Source organism: Pagrus pagrus (genome assembly GCF_965226575.1).
Source record: "Pagrus pagrus genome assembly, chromosome: 1".
NCBI classification, from domain to species: domain Eukaryota; kingdom Metazoa; phylum Chordata; class Actinopteri; order Spariformes; family Sparidae; genus Pagrus; species Pagrus pagrus.
In genome coordinates, this window is record NC_140185.1 from 28,041,128 (window position 1) to 28,067,770 (window position 26,643).

Here is a 26,643-nt window from a genome sequence, read left to right on the forward strand (position 1 = left end):
TAAAACGTATCACACACTGAGTGCACACAGGTGAGTTTCAACTCGTTACTTGTTCGTTCTGTAATGTATCACCTAAAAGCTTTGCACTACATTCAGTGCCATCTAATTGACGTCTGCTGCATTAGTGCAGGGTTGAACCACTTCTGAACACCAAAGCATAAAAAGTAAAGACACAGGAAACAGTAACAAAGAGAAGAAAGTATTTCGCCCTCCCTCTCTCTCGTTAAATATCAATTAATAGCGCTGTGCTGTCTCTACTCTCAAAACCCTTATGATGCTTGGCTCCCCATCCTGCTGCATTCAGCAACAGTTAGTTTCAGCAGATATTTTTAATGTGAGATGCCGTTTAGTTAATTAATCTAATTAGCATGCTAATGAGCAGCTCTCCATCAGATAAAAGCATTGTTTCGAGGGCCTGATTTCTAGTTGATATTCAACGGGCAACTTCTCCACTGTGGAACAATGCCAGGGGGTTACTGATGGTTTTACAAAGGCTCAACACACGTGCGCGCACACACACGCGCGTGCACACACACACACACACACACACACACACACACACACACACACACACACACACACACACACACACACACACACACACACACACAGTCTTTATCTCTTGCACCCATTGTTTTGCTCCATGAATATGATAAACGAGAGCAGCAGTAATGGAGGGGGTCATAAAAACACACAAACCTCTTCAGTATTTTTTCTCAACCATGTGTGCCATGACAGTTAATGTCTTTTTACGGGTTAAGGAGGTCTTAAAAACTTTGGGGGAAAAAACACAACTTTCATAGCAGCCATTCAGCACAGGAAAGATGCACATCACGTACAGACTTAGACAGGCAAGTATGCACTTGGAGTGAGGGGGGCGCCTTTTTTTCAAGCTTTATCTGAGGGGAGGCCCCCAGTGTCAGACTGTGAAACCCTGTGATTTAGTCTACCTGATACCTAAATGACTTGTGTTGTGAGATTTTCCAACATTATCTCATAAAGCTGTTTCATTACGACAGTTGGGGCAACGTGCCCTGCATGTTTAAGATGATCCTCTGCTCCAGCACACGTGATTCAAATGGATGGATGGGGAATGAAGCTCTGCTGAAGCCTGATGACGAGCTGATCATTTGAATCAGGTGTGTTGGAGCAGGGAAACATCTAAAACATTCAGGACAGGGGGGCCCAAGGAACAGGACTGAAAAACACTGCAATATGATATTAAAGGTGTAAGAAAAGCTGATTTTTAAGTCTCATTCCCAACTCATCAAAAACTGACGCTTTGGGATGGCAGCCGAGCTGTCCTACAGTCCCAAAGCGTCAGTTTGTGACGAGTTGGGAACGAGACTCAAAAATAAACTTTTCTTACAAATAGCACCTTTTTTAAAAAAAAAAACAAAAACCCTGTGAGATATATTTACTAGTGATATTAAACTTCAGGGGAAAAACCCTCCATGCATTCAATCAAAGTGTATTTAAAAACTGTCCTTTTTGGCATCATTGTTTTGATGCTGCCCTGTCAGCCAGTGTGCATGAGGATGACTGGGATGATTGCTCGTATATATAGTAAATTTGGGAAATGAGTCAAAAGCCTTTGTTGTTGTGACAGAAGTGGAGTATCCGTCGCCTCCTGATTTATTTGTGTGTCTGAGAGAGAGAGAGAGATGCTGATAGACCGACATGGAAGGAAATGAAGAGTGACATTTGTTATGACAGCAGCAGAGACCTCATTTTGTCACACCGTATGGGGAATTATCTGTGTTTATGTGCGTTTGAACATTTTGTCTGAGTGTTTGGTTCATTTGAGCGCTCAGTCTCAACTTATATGTGCAGAATGAGATGTCGGATGATATTTAACCCCCGGTAGCATGTTGCATTCAGGGTTAAAAGACACAGCTGTCACACACACTTAACTGGCTGATGGGTGGATGGCGATCTTGAGGGAGATGTGTCACTCGACATGTGTTTTCCTCTCTCATGAGTACGTCGGCACAAATTAACATTTCAGTGAACATTGGTGTTGGGGATCTGAGAAGCCCCAAACAGTTGGACATGTGGCAGTTGGTGGCTCAGCAGGACGAGGCTCTGGCTGTTTTGACTCGACACTCTTTGCAAAACAGTGTTTGCTTTTACTTATTTAGTGTGCTGTAGATGATACAGAAGGAACATTTTAGATTTACCAGAAAGTTAAACATTTAATCCCAGATAAATTTCTCTCTCTTCCTCCTCCCACCCTCTGGTGCTCTCCTCCTCCTGCCCCTCATCATCTTGTTTGCTCTCTCCCAGTTTATCTCTGCTGAACCATGACTGTAGGCCAAACTGTGTGATGGTGTTTGAGGGAACGAAGCTGCAGCTGAGAGCCGTTCGGGATATCAACCCTGAAGAGGAGGTATGTGATGACTGAGCACTCGCACTGCGTCTTCACAACATTATGGAATACGACTCGTTATATCGACTGTGATGTCGCCTCTGCTTTAATGAGCATCTTTATGAGCAGTATTTATTGAATGTTTTTTATTTGCTGTTGTTATTGACGAAGGAGCCATTGCCTGAGGCTGTTTTGCTAATCTGAAACTAAGAATCCCTTTTTTTCATCAATATAACATCACTGTGGTTATTGCCTGAATTTTAGTAGTGTAATAATGAATGTTGATGGAGGTACAATTAACTTAATGTCATTAAAGTAATCCTTAAATTGTAGCCAAGTGAAGTATCGCTGCAACACGAGCAGGATGACACCTCGTAACTTGGCAGTGTCTTCCCTCATTTTCCATACTTCAATCTCTCCTGACTGTTGATGAAGGTTCTCAGTCATCCAGGTCATGGTAATCCTAAATGCTGTATCATAGGCAACTGGACTTGTTTCAGTTTCTTGAAGACGTTTCACCTCTCATCCAGGAGGCTTCTTCAGTTCTAATAACTGGAGGGGAGGTGAATATATGTAATGAGATGCGTCCATGCCATCTAGAAGAAACATACACACTTTGCCCCGACAGCAACCATACTCAATCTACTCAATTTAAATTTCAAATTATTTACCAATGCTGCCCTGGACTAAAAAACAAAAACATATTAACAGTTCACTGTTCCCTTTGTTTTTAGCTAACTATAAGTTACATTGAGACATTGTCATTGACGGAAGATGGACAGAAGCAGCTGGAGGACCAGTACCACTTTACCTGCCGCTGTCAGCGCTGTGACTCTCGAGACAAAGTAAGACACAAATACACAAACTATGTTGTTAGTGTTCACAATTGTCATTCAACATATCAGACATCAGTGGCTACATTTACATTTACATACTGACCCAACGAGACTTATTTCTCAAGATATTTCTCTAATAAAAGTTGGAACGTTGTGTTAAATGTAAATAAAAACAGAATACAACAATATCTTAACAAACTGAAAATGTGAGCCCATGTAATAATATCCTTTATACATGTTTCACAAAGTCCAAAGATGTCTGAAGACACCTCTCCAAATTATCTCACAATATCAGATTTTACTTCAGGTCTTCCACATCATACCTGATCTTTCACTCTTTATTCTCCTGAGGTATTTTCATATTCACTACTTTGACATGTTGTTTATACTGCAGTCTGAACATAGTACAAAGGCATTTTTCCAGAAGTAGTTGCATCATTTAGAAAAATCTGACAGGAACTTAATGGATAACCCAGAGAGTGGTTGTACGTGATGAAACAAAGGAAGTGACACAGTGGAGCAACAAACTGTATTAAAAAGAAAAGCTTGTTGGCATGCTGCTGAACAGTGTGTCAGTGGTATGTCGAAATATCTGAAACTGCAATAAAAACACCTGCAGAGAGGTTAAAATGGCTAAAATTCCTCCTTCAATGATCCCATTAAAGTAGAGGAGTGCTCCACTTATCTTCACTGACTCTGATTCTTACCGCCTGAGCCTATTTGTTTAGATCTGTTGTGTGCAAGTGAACGTGACCATGGTTGTCTTTAATGGTGTTCTGCAGTCAGACACACACACACACACACACACACACACACACACACACACACACACACACTCCAATGTACTTTGTCTGTATGAAGTTGTTCTCTAATCTGAACATAGCCAGGATTACTTCATCTTTAAACTCTGCAAAAACTGCTCTTGCTTGAAAAATGTAAAACTTGTACTTTTCACATGACCAGATGTCAAACACACACATGCATGCACTCTCTCTCGCTCTCCCTCTCTCTCTCTCTCTCTCTCTCTCTCTCACTCACACACACACACACACACACACACACACACACACACACACACACACACACACACACACACACACACACCTGCCATGCCGCTGTTTGCTTAGTCATCTGTGCAGAACATGTTACAGTGTACACTCTCCTGTCCTCTCCTCCTTTTCCTCCTTCACTCTCACTTTCTGTTTTATCTCCTGCTGTCCTCCTCTTCCTCTCCGTCACTCTGTCACGGTCCACCTCTTCGCACCTCCCTCTCCTTCTTTCTCTCTTTTTTCTCTCTCTCTCCCTCTCCGACCACCCCCTGAAAAATGAGAAAAATTATCTTGTCTTTCAGCTGCAGTTTTATTTTCCATCCATCTTAATCCACTTGATCTTTTCGTTCCGGTGTCTCACTGTCTCTCTCTCTGTCTGTGTGTTCATTTCACCCTCTCCCTCTCTCTACCTTTTCTTCTTTTCCTCTGCCTTCCTTCACTTGTGCCTCCGGCTTTGTGCTCAACATGCCATTTATGACACTTCGGTCTTACTCTACCACAACACAGCGGCACTCAAAAATGTCTGTGTGTGTTTGAGATAAGGTGAGAGAGAGCGCTCGGTTGATTCTGTGGGACAAAAACATTCATTTTGTTCAACTCACCTTTGTTCTGCTTACAACAAACACACACGCACGCACACACACACAAACACATGCACACACGCACACTCTCTCTGTCATCGCCCCTCTTTCTCTTTAATCTTCATATGATGATGGCAGGCTGCTGGGTTGTGACCCAAAGTTGTCATAGCGACAGATGACATCAAACCCAGAAGATGGTGTCTCTGTTTTGTTTTTCTCTGTCGCATATGTGTGTGTGTGTGTGTGTGTGTGTGTGTGTGTGTGTGTGGGAAAAAAGCAAAGTTTTCTATTAATAATACTGTTTATTTAGATTCACTTTTTTAATTGTAGTCGTTCATGTAAAGCCTTGTGACCATCTTCACTCCACCCTATTCCCTCTGTCTCTTTCCCTTTATCTCTCATTTTTAACTCTTTCCTTCCTGACCAGTCAAGATTACAATCAAAGACAATTAAGACACAATGCAAGATGGGCACTCTTTTAAATCACCACTACTTAAGCAGCAACTCCACAGCAGTAATCTATAAATCTGTCAGACAAATGCACACCCACACGCAGCACAACGTAAGCGCTGTGAGATCTATTGTCAGTTAGCTGAGGTGAGATATACGTAACACTTGGGTATTGGCGATAAAACTTTAATAAACTCACTGTGTGTGTGTGTGTGTGTGTGTGTGTGTGTGTCTGTGTGTCTGTGTGTTTCACTACATCAACTCCTCATAATGGCACTATATGTGCCTCTTTGTGAGCCTGTATGTAAGACAGGAGTGATTGTTCAGATGTTAAGGGTTTTCACCAGCATGAGACTTCTCAAAACTCCTTTTGTGATTAGATATCCTTAAAATACTCGTAAAGGACATTTACCCAAAAAATGATTTAATATTTTATTTTTATATTCATTTCTTAATAGTAATTACTTCTAACTACATCCAATAACTTAATTATCAGCAATTACTTCCATCCCTGTATCATGGTATAAACAGGATTATGTATTACAATGACCTTTGATGGAATGAAAACAAAGGGTTTTTTTTGGTTAAACAAACGGTTTATTGTAGTTTCACAAACTATTATGTCCTGACAGACGTCAAACTTGATAAGAACTTTCCATTTACTGTTTATATTTTTGAAACACTCACTACATGGTAGAATTCAACATCGTATATAAGCAACTGTGCACGGTACAATAAACGTCGATGTTCTTACTGTGTGGATATTCAGGTGGTCCCTCTTCTCTCTTTCCCAGGACAGACTCATGCTTTCGGGTGGAGAATCAACATGGCGCCCGCTGAAGGAGGCTCTACCCAGACTGGAAGGACTGAAAGCAGAGTCGAGTATCCTTTACCTTCAAGACCAAACACAGCCAGTGAACACTGAGCCTTGTCATCATCCATCATCTGCTGCATTGTGGGATGATGATTAAATCAGTCGATGCCTCTGCACTGCCAACATTTCATCACCACTCTGTTGTGACTGTTACACATTTCAGACATTCAGGTCCTCGTGGCTGACATGCTTTTACCCTAATGGGCTTACAATAGGTTGTAGATGTAAATCAAGTTTTCAAAAAATAACAATGAGTCAATGATTTAATTGGTATACAAAAGTCGATGTCTTTAAAAGTATTAATGTTTCTAATAAGAGGTAAGCTCAGACCTGGAGGAGGACCTGATTTAATAAGTCAATTAAACTGGCATTAAATGCGGCTTGAGAGACAGCGACAGGCATTAAATAATTATGTGTCTTAACATAATCCTCAGAGCTTAACAGCCGAAGTAGAGTCTTTGCAAAAAATAATATCAATATGTGTGCATTCAGTATAAATGTTGCTTTTCCTTAAGTGACCCTTCAGATTGGCAGACACTACTGGAGAGCTGCAGTCATCTGTTATCAACTGTTGGCTGTGACGTGCCTGAAGAAAATCTGTATAAGCTCAGGGTGACAGACATGGCTCTGGATGCTTCCATTCACCTGGGACACTGGGAGGAAGCTGTGGGATACGGGGAGAAAACACTTCCAGTATACAGGTGAGTCACTGTGTGTGTGTTACAATATGGGGAAAACTGAAAGTTTCAGCCATGAATGGCTTACATGTAAATGTTCTCCGATGATTTCAACTTCCTCTGCCTTTAAATGTGGATATGAGCTTGGATTGAGTGATCCTAGCATAGAAAGCAGTGTGAGGTAAAGGACATTCATAGTGCATCTGAAGTGCAACTCCTTACTTAAGGAATGCTTGCAACTGTCTTTACCAGAGTGGATTATGACTTCAAAGATTTGGGCTACTACTCAGTCCTGACTCCTCAATAGTCGTACCAAGGCTTCAACATGGCATTTCATCTTATTTTAGACTGAGCTCCATCGTTTGTTCACGATGAGAGGATTCTCAGAGAGACAGGAAACGTATAGCAAGAATCGACTATGTGAAAAAACTTGGTATATCTGGTAGTAATCCGTTAAGATAATATAAAATGGATAGTTTGCTTAAAGAATTGGCACTAAAGCCATTTCACAATATGCAGGATTTGACCTGATAAAGGAGACACAGATTTCCTTCTGTTATCCCTGCAGAGGAGAATAAAGCTCAACAGGACTGGTTTATACATTTAGTATAAAGTAGATGTGATTCAGAGGAAGAGATAGAAAGAAAATGCCAGGGTTTATCATTATAATCAGCAGTGACTGAAAGAGCTACTTCAGAAATTGCCGGCAGATGTGCAAAACACAAGCAATGGGAAAACATTTCTATCACTATGGCGACACGGACATCAAATAAGGGGGGGGGGGAAGCTTCAAATGAATGAAACCCAAGCAAAAAGCAAACATTCACTAACACAACTGTGGAAAATACAGGAAACTAAGGCGACTACAGCTCTAAAAGTCTTAAAGAACATAATGGAGTGTGTGGGGGACCGTGACAACTGCTGCAGTGTGCTGAGCTCTCTCAGCCACCACAGTAATCTGTTGTTGCGATGGGGTTTCTGGTTTCTGATCATCATTTTTTGTGGACAGGCTTCAGAGTTGTTTGTTTATAAAAATCCTATTGAAGATTTTAGGAAAATCATGATCCATATGTCACGAAATCAAATCTGCAGGCTGGTATTTGTTAAACATAAATTAAACTTTATTCTTTAGCCAGCTGCCCAGCTGAATGTGTTCAAACCTCTCGATGTGATGTGATTTCTGGGTTGGCAAGCTACCACAATCTTTTTGTCTTTAAAAGTAGAAGATTTGATTATGATGTGGCGAGAAAGGACACCAGGGGCGTCACGATTTAGATGCCAAATCCGAAATCGATCTCGACGAGCTTTCAGTTTCAATCATCGAAGCAGGATCTGCAAATCCTCCAGTACTTTTATTCCCTTCGCCGAACCTACTTGAGCTCGTCCACAGCCAAACAGGAAAGGAAAAAACACATAAAACAGGGCACAGCTAGCCCACTGGTCAACTGATCAAGGCGATCAACTGACCGGTAACGGTGCTTATTCTGACAGTATCAGAGATGTTGGGTTTATTTTCTTCTTCAGAGATCCTTTATTGATTTGTTTGGGAAGAGGGATTACTCTGGATGGATGTGAGAAACCAAACTTTGTAACAAACTGAATTTCTTTCTTTTGTTGTTTATTGTTGAATCCCCAAAGGGTGGTAGTTTTTGTTGAACTCACCAAGATAAAGTGAGCCTGTTGTTTTCAAATACACCAAGTTTTTTAAAGGAAAATTGAACATGTAAATGACAGTTGTCAGGGCATGAAACCAATAATTTGCTCATCTTTTAATAATCCAAATGTGACCCAAGTCTAAGAAAAAGGCAGGGCCGGAAGCAAAAGCAAACAAAAAAGTGCAAAGAAACAGAAGACAGGAAACCGCAATGCACTTCTCCTAATATAGGGAACATTGCTGAAAGGAATGTATAATATATTTAATAAATCCAAAGTTTTAGCTCGATCTTCATGTCAGATCAGAAATGACATCACATTTTTTCCTCTGGATGAGCACCTCCAGCTCTCACATATCCCCGTCTCCCTGTGTGTGTGTCTGTGAGTGTGAGTGTCAGACTAATCGATATGGTGTGAAGGGCAGCGCCCTTGTGGTGTAGCCTTGCTCAGCCGCTCTCACTCTCACTCTCTCTCACACACACAAATCACCAGATCCACAGGAGAGAAACAGTAATAGAGGCTATCAATAAATAACCAGACCCGGAGCAGCAGAAAAAGAGAGATGTTGATGAGGAGAAGGGGATGAAGAGATGAGATTGGTGTCAGCCAAAAGAAACTGAGAAAAATGTGTCTCAAGGTGGCGGAGTCATTGAGGGTTATGGGAGTTTAAGGTTTTAGAGAGCAGAGACAGGGGTCGGGCGAGGATGGATGTGAGAGAGGGACAGAGGAGTGCAGAGAGACGAGAGGAAGGCAGAGTAGTTGGCAAAAAAAGAGGTAAAATGAGAGTGACATAAACTAGAAGGAGGGTCAAAAACTGCTTTAAAATAGGGATGTTGGAAAAAGGCGAGGTATAAATTTGACAAAAGGAGGACTAGAGGAATTCACTGGGGAGACGACGATGAAAGAAAAACAATAAAAGAGAAAGAGAGAAGAGCATTCAAGAGAAAATGGAGAGAGAGAGAGTGGGAGGAGGATCTTCCATATTCATCTCCTATCTTCCTCTGGGCTCTTCAGATGGCAGAGAAGAAAGATAGCTGCAGGAGTTCTCTATCGCTCTCCTTCTCCTGTCCTTCCCCTCATTCTGTATTCCTTTCTTCTTCCACCCTCCACTTTTTTTTTCGGTTGCTCTATTCAGTCTGTGATGTATAGAGAGGGCTTCTCCCCATGCCTGTGTGCGAATAATGCGCACCTGCTGCAGGCTGTACACGCCAGGCTTATTGAATGTCTCCATGCTGCACGTATTTTACTGCTGTCGACACGCTCACACACGTGCACACACACACACACACACACACACGCACACGCACACGCACACACACACACACACACACACACACACACACACACACACACACACTCATGAATACGTGAAGGGGCATAAAGTAAATCATCAACCTGAAACAGTCTAACGGTGTGGAAACAGCTTTTTGGATTCATCCTGCCTCTCCACTCGTAGAGAGTAACAACTAAAAATGTTCAGACATGCACAGCTTTATTCATTTGTGGCCCCTCAGATTTAACCAGTATGGACTATTTTCTCTAAATGCACCGTTTGCAGTAAGATTCAGCAAAGAGGAGTCTTTTGCATGAGTTTTCTGCATCAACAGCAGCCTCAGTAGAGCAGTGAAGTGCACCCACGTTGTCAAGTCTTCATGGATGTGTTGGTGGTAACATTTAAAATACAGTGTCTTTTAAACACAGCGCCATAACAGCACTGTTCTGTTCATTCTCTTGTGAAGACTCAAGTGTTTAAGCCAAACTGCGTAGAAGACAAATAAGGTAGCCAATATAATATGTACCAGCATGTAACTGAGCCGAGCACTGATCTGATTTTTTTCCTTCACTCAATTCAGAGTTTAAAATCTATATATATCTTATATATCTTCTGTACAGTATGATAGGTATGAGGGGTCACAAGATAGATTTCCACTCATGAAAATATTGACCACGACTTCCTGAAATACACCTGGAAGCGATTGGGATGATTCTACAGTTTCCGTGAAACTCTCTTCGGTCATGTCTTCTTTTCAGGTTTGGGATGGACTCAGTAATTTCTTCTTCGTTGTCAAGAAGTGAGACCACAAAATCATGTTCACTGCTTGACTACTCTTTTTTTTTTTTGTCTCATATTGTGAATTTTCGCAATGAATACCGGTATATTAATGCCTCTGACTCAGTGTGCAAGGTTTCTGTGTGTAACCTTTGTTTTCAGGTGATAGATTTAAACGCTTATGAAAGTATCTTGGTGTGCAAAGGCGTTAACTGTTAAAGCATTCGAGGAATGAGACCAACACCTCTTACAGTATTGTCACACCTGTAATCATTTTCAAAGCATGGTACATAAAACAAAGGTTTATTAATCATGTGCTCACTGAATAGAAACCATGATGTCCTTTTATGCCTTGCAGCCTTCTTGTCTTGTTTCTCTGCCCCGTGTATACTTTCTCTGACCAGGCTGTCTCCCTGTGTCACCATCTGTCCTGACCTTTTTGACTGTCGCAACCTTCTCTTGTTTTCTCACCGGCTCCTCTCTGTCACCCACGCAGACACACAGAGGCAGGCAGGTTGAAAAACAAAAAGGCGAGCTTTAATAACAAGCTCAAATGCCAAAATCCAAGCAACAAAAAGGCAGGCGACCAAAAAAACTGGCAGCAAAAGGCAACAAGGAGAATCCATTACTAAGGAAACCATAAAGAAATAGGAAACAAATCAGGAAACACAGACAAAATGACAAAGAGCAAGTGAAAAACAAAGGCTTCAATACACAGGAATGATTAACCAATAGACCACAGGTCAGCTGGAGAAAGAGCCAGAAAAAAGACAAAGGCAGGAAATGGAAAGTAAACATGACACATGAGAATATGACTTACAAAATAAAACGTAATAACTGACCTGAAAAACCCCAGATGATTATACACGTGCAGTAAAGATATTGAAACATGATTATTCGTACATCTATAATTTCCCTCGCAGGAGCCTCTCTCCTTAAATGAAGTGCACGCATCTCATACATGTGCGACGCATGACAGGTTATGAGCAGGCTTTATTTTAAGGAAACCACAAAGACAGGAGTCACTGTTGAAGATTACTGACGTATGGTTGCCTCGCGGCTCCAGGCGCTCTCTTGGGATGTGAATGCTTTTATCAGGTTGTCAGCATCAGTTTATGTGTCTCAGTAAGAAAGGTCGGTTAAATAGTTAAACTGTGATTTAAACCTTATCTGATTGTGCTTTGTGTTGGTAGCAGATGCACGGAGGTGCTGCGATTGCTAAATAACACTGAAACTGCTGTTGCATTGGACAGAAAACAAAATACAATTAAGGAAAATACTCTCGGCTAATCTTCCTCCATGTATTCGTTCTCCTTCTTGGGTTTTCTACTTAGTAAGATAATCCATGTTTCCCTCTCACTAACAGCGGGCCGTGGATCTTTTGTTCCAAACAAGAGCCTCATTAGTTCCACTGCATTTGCCTGGAAATGCTACACTTTTCCACAACTATTAATTTCTCCTCCTTGCCCCCTCTCTTACTCATCGCCGAAAGCTATGGCTTTCTAACTAGCTGCATACGGCGAGACCGCGGTTCCCCTTCAATTTACTCTCCCAGGGAAAAAGAGGAGGCTAGAAATCAGGAGACAGCACGTTAATGAAATTATTTTAATTGCCGTGTGGTTCTGTATGCAAAGAGGAAATATAATTGGAGATTGGTGTTGATGCGTGTGTTTGCATGTCATGGCGGCTCGAATCAACCACTTGGTAATTAAATCAATGTTGTAACGTGTTATTATTCATGGAGGACTAATGTTGTTGGTTCAGTCTTTGAACTTAATGATTCAATTTTAACCACAGGATCCGAGACCACCTCTGTAATTGGTAGGCTTGTCAGTTTGTAGTTTAGTTCGGCTTGAAGGTATGAACAAATGGGCTATTAGCCCTGTGAGTGAAAACTCTGCTGGAAAATTATCAAAGAAGCTGTGGAGTTTTAAATGACACTGGCTGTGGCCACTACAAGTTAATTAACTTTGATTTCATTCGCTTCGGAAAACACATTTTCATTTATGATCGGGGTGAAAAACTTTTAGCGCAACAACCATGCGGATACAATTAAGATTAACGCAGCGAGTGCAGTTTCTTTGTGCGCGTGATTTGTTTGAGAGCATGTTGAACCCTCTTGTGGTGTGTTTACTGTGGAGAGAAGTGAAATCAGGCAAATGCAGCACGTTACAGAGGGTGGAGTGGATTCAAATTGACCTTATCTTTGGCTGGTGTGCATGTGTGTATTCATGTGTCTGTGTTTACTTACAGCTCGTTTTGTTTGTTTGTGTGTGTGTGTGTGTGTGTGTTGTGTGTGTGTGTGTGTGTGTGTGTGTGTGTGTGTGTGAGCGTCAGAGGGAGAGAATGAGCCAGACGAGAATTTTGAATGGAGCATTTAAATATAATCTTTTAGTGGTTACATAATATAGAGAGAAAAACTAAAAAAAACAAAAAAACGTGTATGTGTAATCATGAGAAAACAGAGAGAGAGAGAGAGAGAGAGAGAGAGAGAGAGAAGGGGAAATGGAGGAAAGTCTTAAGAGGGCAGCCGAGGAGAGAAGGAAATCGACCGACCGGCATCACCAACTTTAATCCCTGCAGCTAGCGGGGCTAAAAGCACAAACATAAACAGGTAGGAGCAGAGCGGACGAGATGTGAAATAGGAAAAGGAAGGAGGGATTAGAGGAGGGGGGGTGGAGAAGAAAAGAGGATAAATGACAAGTAGATTCAGCTAAATGAGCATTTTGAGAACTCCAGTGTTTACCAACAACAAAGCTGCTTCCTCAAAGTCCCCGCTGTGTATTTATCTTTATAGGACGAGGAATGTCCCAGTTCTTGTTGTGTGTGTGTTTGTGTGTGAACTGTCTCTTTACAGCAGATACATGTATGTGGGGTCTACTTACTGTATGCACCAAGGTCATTAAGCATCAGCGTTTATCCGTGTGCAGACAAATTGTTACAAATTGAGTTGTCTCATAATTATTTGCATCTTAGATGAACAAATTACACGTTGGCTAAACAAATTAAATACAGATGACATAGAAATGTTCTCTGATGTGTGTGTGTGTTTGTGTCCCTAATGTGAGGGTTGTGGGAGTCTCTTAATGTCAATATCATTGATCAGGCTGATCAGGACTCTGGTACTGTCACCATGGAAACACATCACTCATCAAAACATCAGCATTCAGGGATGTCAAGCACACTCGCTCTTTCTTTATCTTTCTCCGTCAGCAAGCACGTTTGTTTTGTGCATGATAAACAGTATATTCATGCACAGATACACTGAGCACATTAGTATGTGTGGACGTACAGTAGTGTGAGTATGTGTTTTTCTACATTTATCAGGGGAATATGTGCAGTATTAGCTCTGCTTGTCTGCACAAACATGTAAAATACAAAGTCATGCAGACACACCCACATTATTTATCCTTGGGATCCCTCCAGAGAGTCAAACGGTGAAAAAGAACATGGTTATATTTTTATTTTTTTATAAGGAACCTACTTTAAATTGCCAAAAAAAACTATTACAGTGCTTCGGTTGCAGTCACAATCCCCAAATATAAAACAAAAACAAAAACTTTTTTTTTAATGCAAAATCTGAATGAGCTGCACATTATGGACAACATGGAGACGTGTTCAGGCAGGTATATTCAGACCACAAAAATATAGACATGCATAATGCACACACTGCAATTTTTTTCTCTATTTTATAAACTCCTATTTGTTTATGTATCACACTTTCATACAGACACCATACACGTATTAGATCGGTCTTGTCCATTTAATCTTGTCTTACTGTCTGATGTCGGTGCTCTAAATGTCAGTGGATTCCCTCGAGCTTCAGAGCACAAAATAAAGTGAAAGCCAAAGTGTATGTTTTATTTAGTGTGACCACTTCCAGTCTACACTTCTATTTAAAAGTGAACTTGATCAAACTTCATCACAAAGAGCATCGTTTGCTTTAACTATCTTTTAATGGCTGCCTAGAAACAGTTAAAGATGTCAACATAAACCTGTATTTCTTCTGTAATCTGTTAATATTTACACGCTGCATCACTTTTTTCAGTTTGCTCCATTTTATTTGTCCACAAATACATAAATACAACATCTTAGAAGTGAATGTAAGTCATTGGTCAGTGTAAGACAAGTATAGCATGCATGGTTTCAAAGCTACACAGAAGAATATCCTCACTTTCCAAAATGTCATCTTGTCATTTCCAAGTCATGTGGAGTTTAAGGACTCCAGCTGGTTCCCATGTTTAAAAAATGGGACCACCTGGTGTGGTCCAATTACCTGGGTGTCACACTGCTCACCTTCTTTGGGGAGGACTCTGCCATGGTGCAAGAGAGGAGACTGGGGATGATTGTTGAACCTCTGGTTCACGTGGAGGTAATGTGGAATCCATCCTGGTCGGGCTCCACTGGGCCAGCTCTTTACTCTTGCACGGATACTGGAGGGGTGATGGGAGTTTAGCCATTCAGCCTTCATGTTTTTTACTATGTTCCTTTGAGGGGTGCTCAACGGGACTGTTGATAGAAGCCGTCCAGTGATGTATAACTAGAGGGAGAGCTGTTTTGGCTCTAAATCATGATGGAGGAGTCTGAAGGTGGGCCTGGGGGAAGGGATGTCAGGTACCCTGCTCATCTTGTTTCACAGCCACTAAACTTAGCAAATAATAAAAAAACATTGATAAAGTTTCTGATTTTTGAGGGGAGACACTAAAGGTGGAAACAAAGAACATGTCTAAAAAATACACATTTGGGTGTTTGATTTAGTTCAGATTTATGTTGTTTACATTTATGCAAATTACTTCATATTAAATTGGACGATTTAAACACAAAATCAGAAAACTAGGAAAACAAAAATGAATTGTCAAATGGGGAAGTTTCATGGTGATAAATATGAGTGTCTCCCCTTTGGTCTCTGTTTGGTTTTACAATCATTTTCAGATGAGATGAAATATTAACAACTCCTCTCTGACAACACAGAGGAAACCAGCGGTACAGCAGCATAAAAGAAGCAAAAACAATAATATTGAGAAATTTGATTTATCATTGATCTCTCTTGGTCTCCCTTCAGTCTCTGACCCTCTCTTTCTTCTCTCCTTTCTGAAGACAATACTACCCTGATCCCCATCCGGTCCATGGAGTCCAGCTGATGAGAGTTGGAAAGCTGCAACATTACCTGGTGCGCATTGAGGATGCTTTGGACACATTCAAACAGGTGTGGGGAAAGAAATACGAACATTAACACTGTCCTAATTTAAGTATGATAACATAGTTTCGTCCGTAAAAACATTCACATACAAGCTTCCTTTGTACACATTTATTAAATTTAAATAAACTGATTCATCTACAGTATGGTACCATCCAACATTGTTCCAGAAATATCAGGAGTAAGAACTACTGTAAGACGCTCTTTAATCCTGCTCATTTCACCTTTCCCAGGCCTATCAGATCATAAAGGTCACCCACGGTGACGATCACCCCATGACCACCGACCTGCTGATGAAGATGGAGGAATGTCGCACCGAGATGGCTCAAAACTCATCCAGCTGAGACACAGCCACAGCTCCTTTTATATTTTAGTTTTAATGTTAGCCGTGTATTCACCAATCTCAATCACCAGTTCTATCGAGGTTTGTAATATGAACAAGAAGTGGGGACATTTAAATGACTGTAAATTACATCTGATGAACTGTCATGAATTAAAATCTTTTTGTTCACAGTTCGGTGTTTCATTTTCTCACAGTCTGTCAGAAAAGTTGACCTTAATGTCTCATTCTGTCAAAACTCAATGAACTAACTTAAGGTTTTGTTTTACCCAGTTCAACACGAAGCCTGCAGCCATGCTGGCGGCTCTGTGAGGCTGCACTTAGGCACAGTGGTTACCATGAATGTCTATGCAAAACTTCATGGCAAACCTGGAACAGAGTGCTGACACAGGGGGGTCATGACCATATTGTCCTTTTGATTATTACATATTACAAAATATCACAGTCCAGGCACAGTAACAGGGAGCATTGTCTGCTCCATCCACGAGCAAATCATTTAAAGGAATAGAGGAACATTTTGTTAGATGTGTTTTCCAGCTTTTTTTTCAGGAGTGAGATTAAATAAATCTAATGTCTGTGTATTACTATTGATCTGGAGCTGGGAGGCGATTAGCCAAGTTTAGCATTCAAGAAAGAATTGAAGTCGGGGAAAGCTGCTAGCCTGTCTCTGTCCAAAGTAAAAAAACAACAAACACCTATCACCGTTTAATTGGCAAAATGTATTTTGTTTATCGAGTTTACTGACATGCAGAGTGAGATATCTGTGTGTGTGTGTATGTGTGTGAGAGAGAGAGAGAGAGAGAGAATGGTGACCTGTAGGCCTCTGCCTCCCGTGTGTAATCTGCACATACCATCTAGATGAGTGATGAGTGTGTGCGTTCATGTGTGTGTTGTTTCAGTAAAGTCAAGTTTTCAAAACATCCATCGTTCCTCCATACATATACATCACACACACTTCCCATGTTAATCCCTGTTGTTGTGTGTTGCTCTGTCAGTGTGTGACTTCCAAGATAAGCCCAGAGTGTGTCTGTGATGGAATGTGGTAATGTGTTTCACACACACACACACACACACACACACACACACACACACACACACACACACACACACACACACACACTTCCCATGTTAATCCCAAAATTCTACCGTTTGCAAACTGATGACAGCATTTCCTCTGAGAGGGAAAGTGTGTGTGTGTGTGTGTGTGTGTGTGTGTGTGTGTGTGTGTGTGTGTGTGTGTGTGTTTCTATGGGCTAGTGATGATTAATGATATGTTTCCTTTAAGGTTACAGATAAATGGTTTTGCTTTTCTGATGCTTTTGCTCTCTCAGTACTGAGACAGCCGACATGTTAGAAACCCCAAGTCCTTCATCCATCATGGATTTGTCACATGTACTATTCTCTGTTCAGTGTTATTCTGACAAGGAATCAGTTATTATTATTATTATTGACAGAGAATATTTTCATTTTTAATTATCTACAATAATCACAGGAATTATGGCTGCAATAACATTTTTATTACTCTGTGTGTGGTTGTGTGTGTTTTCTTTGTTGGAGGTCAAACAAACGTTCCAGTGTGTGTTGTCCCTTGACACAGATCCTGGAGAAGATTGTGTTTGGTTTAGGGGACCTCATTATTTCTTCTCTGCTCTTTGCAGATGATGTGGTTCTGCTAGCTTCATCAGATCCTGACCTCCAGAACACACTGAGGTGGTTTACAGTCCAGGGTTAAGCAGTATAGATGAGGGTCACCACGTCCAAGTCTAAGGCCACGGTTCCCTGCCTTAAAAAAACAGTGGATTCATTCCTCCAAGCCGTGAGTGAAGGATTTCAAGTATTTGGGGTCTTGTTCACTTGTGAGTGTGAGATCGACAGTCAAATTGGTGCAGCATCAGCAGTAATGCAGGTGTTGTACCCGACTGTAGAGCTGAAGTCGGAAGGCAAAGCTCTTAATTTACCAGTCTATGCTCCAATCCTCACCAAAGGTCACAAGCTCTAGGTAATGGCCAAAAGAATGAGATCGCGGGTGTAAGCGTCATCCGCGATACTGCCACCCTGACCCAGATAAGTGGCATAAGATGGACGGATGTGTGGGAGAAAAGAGGAATATTGTTAATTGTATCTTTTTGTAGATGAAATGAATGTGAAGACTGAATGGAGTAATGCAGTAATAACACTAGTGGGCTGAAGTGGGAGAGTCTGTCCTCTCCAGTACTGCTGCTCCTGCCTCTATTACTCACTTCATTGGCTCTGTTGCTTTCTGTCTCTCGCTCTCCCCCCTCTCACCTCTTAACGGCCATCAAATTCGATTTACTATCGCTTAGCCATAACCCTCTGTTCCTCCCTCTCTGTCACTCACTATCTCTCTCCCCCGTTTTTCGGTCTCCCTCACTCCCCCAAAGGCTTTCAAATTAAATTCACTATTCGTCCGCGGCTCGTCTCTCTCTCTCATTCGCTGCTCCTCTCTGCGGGCAGCCTGGGCCAATCAAAAGAAGGACACGAGTGGTTTTAACCCATCTTCATTCCCTCACCCTCCCGCCATTCACTCCCCTATTTTTCAATTTTCACTCTCATTTCGGAGACACTCCCCCTCTCTGTGTGTCTTCCCCCTGCACCACCTCACCCATACACTCTCTTTTCTCGCTTCCTTTGATCAATTCTCCCTTTCGCACCCTTTTTCTCCTCACATCTTCCCTCTCCCTACTTCCACAGTCGGTAATCCTCATGTAAACCCACCACCAAACATTCAAGGGTTGACATTTGATGGCTGCTAAATCGAATTCTTCTGTTTCACACTTTATGCAAAGTATCCCACTACATAAACTTTCAAATCGAGGCCTTAAGAGGTCCAAATCACCAGTTGATAAGAATCTGTCTTTCTTGTCTCAGCTGCTTGTTCCTTAGAGAGAAGCTGCTGTTTCAGGGTGTAATAACAGCCAGAGATGGTAGATTGTATCCTACATATCATTTCTCCATTATCTTCCTGTGTGTGAGGGTTCAGTGATAAGGAGTTGATGGATGTTAACATATATTCATGAGTAATCTCACTTTAGAATGAAAGAGCGAGATTTCTCCGTGTTAGGCCCACGTCTCCATCACGTCCTCAGCAGCCCTCCGTCTTCCTTTCATCTTTGATTGAGCCGCTTCATAATCAGAGCAGCTCTTATGAACCAAAGGACTGTTGAGCTGAAGAGTAACTGCCTAACTTGAACTGAAACCTGTTTTTTTTTTTCTTACATGATTTTTAGCCATGTTTTGTCGCAGACATTCATGGTCCACAGAAGTTGACTCCTACTAAACTGTGAATCACTGACATTTCCTCCACTGCCATCAGCAGGACAGAGTTCAGACTTTTCTTGTGTACATATCAACATTTACCAGGTGGATTTTACCTACATTTTGATGCACATTAATGGTTCTCACACAGTGAATTATAATGACTCTGATGAGTCTTCCTCTAGTGCCACTATGAGGTTGACATTTGTGGTTTTGACTGAAAAATCTCAACAACTGTTGAATGGATCACCATGACATTTGGTGCAGTTTCATCTTTTCATCGTCCCGGTTAGCTCTCTGATTATCAGATCAAAAAGTTGTTTTGCTGTACTTGTGTTTTGTGTTTAGTGTTTAGCATTTAGCACCACTGTGCCTCAGTACAGCCTGACTGATGTGCAAGCATGGCTGGAGACTCCAGTGAGCAGAAAAAGAGAAAGAAGACAGACAAGGACAGTTTACCGCTGAAGATAACACTGAAGAGGTAATCAGTGGGAAAATAAATACATTTTCTTTATGGATGCTGCTGTGTTTCCTCTCACCAGCAGATATTAAATCACAGATTACTTTTTTAGGAAGTTAGAGAGGGAAACTGAAGATTCAAGAAAAGGCAAAGTGGACCGAACAATCTTCAAATTATCTACCAATCTCAGGAACAGAACAGAAAAGCTTTAAGCAGACATGGTTTCAGATAAGAGAGTAAAAACCTGTCTATTGAGAGATGATTGCATACTGTTTGCCGAAAAATTACCCAGGCGATCATTCTCTTGCTATTTTTTTCCGAATTAATCCATTTGTCTCATTTTTTTGTCCTCCCATAACCTCAACCATCTCATTCTCGTGCACCGGTTCAGCTCTTCCACATCTCATCTCGCTCTTTCCTCGTATTTCCCTTTTGCTCTCTTTGTTCTCCTCGCTTCTCTCATCTATTCTCCTTTTCCTTCCTGTTCCCTGCTGAGCACGGGTGATCAAAGCAGGCTCAACAGGGCAATATGTCACCAAGAAAGCTGCCTACAGGCTAGTAAAGGTACAAACACACACACACACACACACACACACACACACACACACTAACTAAGTGATATCTAGTACAAAACAGACGCGGGATCTAAAAGTCTAGCACCTTCCCTCAAGGCAACACATGTAAAATGTCATGATGTATGTTAACAGTGTGTTTTTTACAGGATAAAGACGGACTTCATTTCCCTTTTCATCCTTTTGAAACCAGAGGAAATGAAAAAGCTCTATCTAAAGCCAACATTTGTGTTTGGAAGTGAATTTTTCCCTAAAAAACGCTCTGCTACATTTCTCTTATAGAACAGCTGCGTAGAATTCATCAGCCAATGAGATATTATGTTTCAAGGGTTAATACCAGCACTCCTTGTGAGACAGTCAGAGTTATTTCTGCATGGATGTGTCATTTTCGGAAAGAAACCGTTCAAAGAAAATGTGAGAAAGTGACGTGACAGATATCTCACTTGTTATCATCTGTCACAGGATTATTACTGAGACAGGAGGCTGCAGAGGAAATAGAATAGAGACAGGGGTAGGTAGGTATGACTGAACATATACTTTACTTCCTCTTATTAATAGTAGTTATTAAAATCTGGAATAACTGCCTGCGGCTTTCTTTCCAATAGCCTTTTATGATGCGTTTGTGAGTCAGAATGCAAAATGATGGCAAAACATTGAGACCGACACAGACCACACGCCAGACGTCTGGCTGGCACGCTGTTGATTATTGTGTGATCAAAGATGAAAGAATCAGATGTGAAACTCTTTCAATACATTTCTTTATTTACATCCCTCCATCTTGCTCTTCCATCAACACAATGTGTCAGACCACATTTCTCAAAAACAGGAAATCTGCAGAGGACGTCGTGACGGCAGGCTCGAATCGGGGAGACGAAACTCTCACATCATATTCTCTGGTGTGCACCGACCATGTGTCGTAACCCCGGGTAACTCTCAAAGACGTGAACTGGTTTTAATCAGTTTTGTAGCTGTTTTCCAACAGTTGAGCCGCTGTCTTATACCTGGTCCTGGTGCTGCTGTGGAATCTGTTTTTGTAAAATGTGGTCTGACCCAGACGTTTACACACAAAAGTCATTAAAGATGCCATGTGTCAGATTTCCAGATAACACATTATAATTCTTGAACTCTCCAGTAAAAACTTACAACATCATTTACGTCAATTTGTTCATTAGACTGTGTTTTTTTTTACCCTCCAACCTGATATATAAAGCACCAGACAATGAGTGCACCCCTATTTAGCATGCTTGCTTATTCCTGAAAGGTTTACGTGGACTATTTATGAACAATATGGGGCCGACCAAGCCCTCAAGTGTTTGTCACAGTTATTGCTAGAATTATAAAGCGCTACCACGGCAGATTTGGCAGTGACACATCAAGGAAGAAATCTCACACACAGCATCTTAAATCTGGAAACAAGTACAGGCCGTTTAGCTCATCCAGAGGTTTGGGGTCCCCGAAACATCCACTGCTAATTAATACTGAAGAGCATACTGGCAGTTCACTTAAAACAACCCTGTTCTTCTTCACGTGCTTTAGTTCTGGTCAGAATTTAATCGACTTAAATACCTGCTCTGCTTGAGCCACATTAAAGGGACTGTTCAACCCCTAAATCAAACTGCATGTTTTTCCTCTTACCTGTAGGACTACTTATCCATCTAGATTGTTCCGGTGTGACTTCCTGAATTTTGGCGATATCTGCCGTAGAGACGTCTGCCTTGTCTCGCCTACACTAAAACCTGATGGCACTCAGCTTGTGGTGCTCATGCTACACCTGCCACCCGTGTCAGTGAGAAGAGGGAAGCGTGCATCACCTTTAAGCTAGCTACCGTCACAGCTCAGCCGAGGAGGACGACAATAATGTTTAAATCTTGTGCTGTCATGAGCACGAGCCTGACATCCACGCGTAGGCGCTCGCTTCCCACAGAGCACTGATACGGTCGGCTAGTGAGGTTCAGTGGAAAGAAAATAGTTCCTACGTGAAACTGCTCACAACAAGGTCTGTGGATTATCTTCAGTAACCGGGTCATGATTTCTGTAAAGAGGCGGTTAAGTTGTTCGGATGTCATTTTTTTTTGGCACTTTGAGCACCAGGAGGCGAGGGCCGTTTAGTTCCATTATATTCAAGAGGAAGCCGACATTTTCAAGTCTGCCACACACCGAAACAATCTACAGGCAAGAGGAAACGTGTGTTTTTGATTTGGGATGAACTGTTCCTTTAACTACCCTGGATGTGAATGTTTAAGGAAACCCAAACCCTTTACAATCTCTAAAAGTAACAACAGGAGCAACTGAAACCGAAACAGAAAATATATCAAATAAAAATGAGCGTATATATGTGTACAGTTTATATATTTATATATGACATGGGCTCAGCAAAATATGTACAGTTATTTTTTTTCTTTTCCTTGAATGCATAGTAACTTTTAAGATCATAAGGTGTAAATAAATAAGAAGATAATAATGAGCGACTCTGCTCTCCTGAGCTCAAATAAATAAACCTTCATTCATGACTGGCTCGGTGAACTGAAACGATCGGAGGTGTCACAGGGCGACATCGCTCGCCTCCTGTGAGGACGCTTCACAGGTCCGCTCTGTCAAAAGCGTCATAGTTCCTCGGGTAATTTCCCACTAGATTATCCCGCGGCTGTCACTGCAGGTGTACACCACACAAAAAGAAAGACTGTAACCTCGTTACACAGCCAGGAGAAGATCACAAGTCATTTCCTGTTTCTACGTCACTCCTTTGGAAATGATAAACACTGAGTTTGTTCTATTAGGATAAAGATAAATTTGGCACTAGGACGCTTTTGACAGATCCCACCAATATCATTACAGTTGGTGTCGTCCCCTCCTTTAACCTCTCAGACAACAAACAGGATCTCCCAGAATGCTCTCTGTTTGCTGGGCCAAAAAGGCGTTCAGAGAAGAGGGTGGTGATGGTTGAAAACAGACGTGATGACAGCGATGTAGAAGAAGAAGCATTTGAAGGGTATTGTTCTGTATTTCAGAGGGAAACAGGCTCTTTCATATATTTATATTTGTACAAACATTTAGATCATAAACATCTCAAGCACCATAGATAATAATATTAACAAATCATAAGTGTTGCTATCCGTCCAAAAAACATGGAACCAGGCAGAGATGTTTGCCTCTTAATTTGGTCATCATCCTTTTCTTTCCTCAGCTCTCCTTCATTCCTTTAAATATATATTTTTAGTCGTTCTTTTATAACGTCTGTGTGCTTTCAATAAAAGACAATACTGAAACTTTTTTAATTGCCCATTTGTAATCATAATTAAAGTCCCAAATAAGTATTTTCAGTCTAAATTCACTACTTTGTTCCAATAAGACAAACCTTAAAGAAGGCCTTTAACGCGCATGTATATTAATGGGCTTATCCTGTACTTTCCTCACAATTGACTCTTAAATATTTCTTCAACCTATTTCCTACTATGATACATCGTCTCTACGTGGTCCCATTGCACTCAAATAAAAAAGGATACCTTATTATAAAACACGCACATTGACGAATCATTCAGTTTCTTTTAGAATAGATCAGAACAACACAGATACAAACAACAGACAGTCTGTCAGTCAGTCAGTCTGACAGTCAGTCAATCAATGGATGTACTTCACACTGGATCAGAGAGAAAACATTTCCACTCCTATGTGACTCAGACGTTTCATTGCTTTGTGAACATGAAAAAGCCATCACGGGTGTGTCGTGGGAAATAAACCGTACGTATGCCCCCGAGGGTCAAAACTCAGATGTGCTTTGTTTGTGAGTGAAGTCGAGGTTAAAACAACCGCCACGAGAAACTAGCATTAGTGTTTTCTTTGTTTAAACACACATAACTCTGTGTCCTGGAAAAATCATTTTTTAAAATTTGACTTTTGGTCCTTGCAACAATTTTACAGAAGACTTGGTGTTATTCTCCATGATGCAGAAGAGGCCACTGTAAAAGTTTTTTTTTCACAATTCATTACACAACTTTTAATTCTTCTTCAATTCTGAGTCAGAACTCAAAATATTTTTTTTACAGTGGCCCTTATCTTCCTCCGTACCATGTGCACGGGTCTTCTTTGACTTTTTTAAGGGATCCAGTTGACATTTCGTCTCCTCCCATCAGTGTTGATTCAAACACAAAGTATTAGTTTGTTCATGATATAATGAAACATTGACCCACAGCAAAACATCACATTTAGGAATGGCTATAAATTCAAAGATTTTCCAAGGACACTGATCTTCTGTGTTGTTTTTTATTTCTATGCTAGCACCATACTTTACTGCATGTTCACAAATTTCAGAGAGAAAGAGAACTGGTCTTGGTATTGTTGATATGTTCACAAGGCACTTATCTAAATCATTTTTTCTTTGTCCTCCTGTCTTTCTCTTGGTCAGTCTCTTTTATTCACCGCACAACAATACCAGGCCGTTCTGTAGTCAGCACTCGGCTGTGTAAACTCCAGAAAGTGCTCTTCTAAAATGAGGGTGAGACGGGAAACTGTTCTTGTCTCCTGCACCTCGTCGTTGTCCTTCTTTGTTTGAAAAATGGCAGTTTTTGTTCCTCTCTTCCCTCAATCCTTCCCTCTGCATACATTCCTAAATGTTTACTCTGAGAGGTGTCTCAGTAGTCCAATTATTCACTTCTCTGAAAACTGTGTGGTGTGTTTGAAGTGTCTTTTCAGACTCAGAACCGTCTGTCTACCCCTTCGGGCAGCCATATTTATCTGATTCAAAGTTGCCCGTCCATTAGATGCTGTTTAATGTCTCTTTCTGAGGTTTTTTCCAAAGCCCAGAGAAAAAAAACAAAACATCTATGGACTCATCTGTCTGCTGGCCTGTCAGATGTCTCTATATATCTCAATTTCTTTTATCCATCCATCTCTCCATCCATCTGTCCTTCTGTCAACATACATCCAGAGTAAACATTAGGATGTCCCTAACTATCCAGTCATCCGATGAGATGTAGAAGTGTAGGAGATATTTTTTAAAGGTGTTTGTTTGATCGATTGTTTGAGGGCAAAGGGTCTAAATGTCGATATCTAGTTGCATCCAGCGGTGTGTCTGCTTCTCCGTCCCTCCGTCTGTCTATCGATGTCTTGAAGACACGTCGAAGCAGGTGATCATCATGAGGTGAGCTTTGCAGAAGTTGACTCTGGTCTCCAGTTTGTCCGTCACAGTCTCCAGAGCTTCCAGATACTCTAGAGAGTCCACCTCGTAGACCTGCTGTATCTCAACTGGACATGGACAGACAGGAAGAGAAAAAAATGTATATATAAATCATATTAACAGAGAAGTGTGATGATATTTTAAAATCCAACAAACAGGGTGACCACAAACAGGGTAGGGAAGTTGGAAACTTGGAAAGTTGGAAACTAATATTTTGTTGGTTTCATTGGATTCATTGACAAAAAGTAAAGTATATAATCATTTAAGACAGCGAGTGGCTTGATGATATAAAGAGAAGGTCTCAACCTTTTTAAACAAACAAAAACAAAGCAATTGGATGAAACTGAAATCACACTCTGGATGTGTAGAGTGCTCTTTAGTTTCAACAGCAAGAAAAGAAAAGAATGCGATGCGATACGATACGATACGATACGATACGATACGATACGATACGATACGATGTGATGTGATGCGATACAATACGATATACTTTATTGTCCCGGTAGGGAAATTTGTCTTGGACTCATATGCTGCGTATGTGCGAGGCACATAAATGCCTCCAAGTTAATAGAGAGAAATGTGCAATATAGATTATTGATATTGAAAATTTCTCTTTCCAATCAATCATCTCATAAAAATCATTTCATAACCTGTTGTGAATTACCATCTTAGAATATCTGATATGACACACACACTCAAACATACATCCCACAATCACACCGACACATTCACACAGACACACTCCTGGATGCGTCAGAGTCCTACTTACACTCGGTGGTCCATTTGTGTGGCTCCAGCATCAAGTGCTGTTTGGTTTGCTCCAGCTCCTTCTTCAGACACTGGTACTTGGCTCTCACCTCGCTGATTCTCTGCTGACGGTGCTCCAACAGTCGGAGCTTGGCACTGACGTACACCACCTCCTGACACGCAGACAGAGGACAGACTGATTTTATGCACCTTTATTTATCCGGAGAAATGTGCTGTGAAACACATGTGGCTCTGTGTCAGCAGCGGCCTGATTAACGTTCACACAGTTACAAACATTCACAGCTCATCGGCTCGCAGTCGAGTACCTTCGGACACTGAG

General features: G+C 41.2%; 2 protein-coding genes across 4 annotated transcripts in view; one reads left to right on the plus strand and one right to left on the minus strand.

Moving 5' to 3' along the window:
• Positions 1-16,251, plus strand: part of smyd3 (SET and MYND domain containing 3) — an 82,262-nt gene extending 66,011 nt beyond the window's left edge. Inside the window, exons 7-12 of the mRNA XM_084349554.1 lie at positions 2,287-2,389; positions 3,103-3,213; positions 6,079-6,166; positions 6,685-6,859; positions 15,636-15,744; positions 15,969-16,251. Of these exons, the coding sequence (XP_084205680.1) occupies positions 2,287-2,389; positions 3,103-3,213; positions 6,079-6,166; positions 6,685-6,859; positions 15,636-15,744; positions 15,969-16,079 (697 nt within the window). The 3' untranslated portion in view covers positions 16,080-16,251. The remainder of the gene's footprint in view (positions 1-2,286; positions 2,390-3,102; positions 3,214-6,078; positions 6,167-6,684; positions 6,860-15,635; positions 15,745-15,968) is intronic.
• Positions 16,252-21,124: 4,873 nt separating this feature from the next.
• The window catches only part of kif26ba (kinesin family member 26Ba), a 91,290-nt gene continuing 85,771 nt past the window's right edge, over positions 21,125-26,643 (minus strand). For 2 of the 3 annotated variants that reach the window (XM_084348564.1, XM_084348563.1), the window contains 2 exons: positions 26,326-26,476; positions 21,125-25,624 (listed from right to left, as the gene is read on the minus strand). In XM_084348564.1, coding sequence (XP_084204690.1) covers positions 25,476-25,624; positions 26,326-26,476 — 300 coding nt within the window. In that variant the 3' untranslated portion in view covers positions 21,125-25,475. The remainder of the gene's footprint in view (positions 25,625-26,325; positions 26,477-26,643) is intronic. The other variant, XM_084348565.1, reaches the window with a different exon arrangement.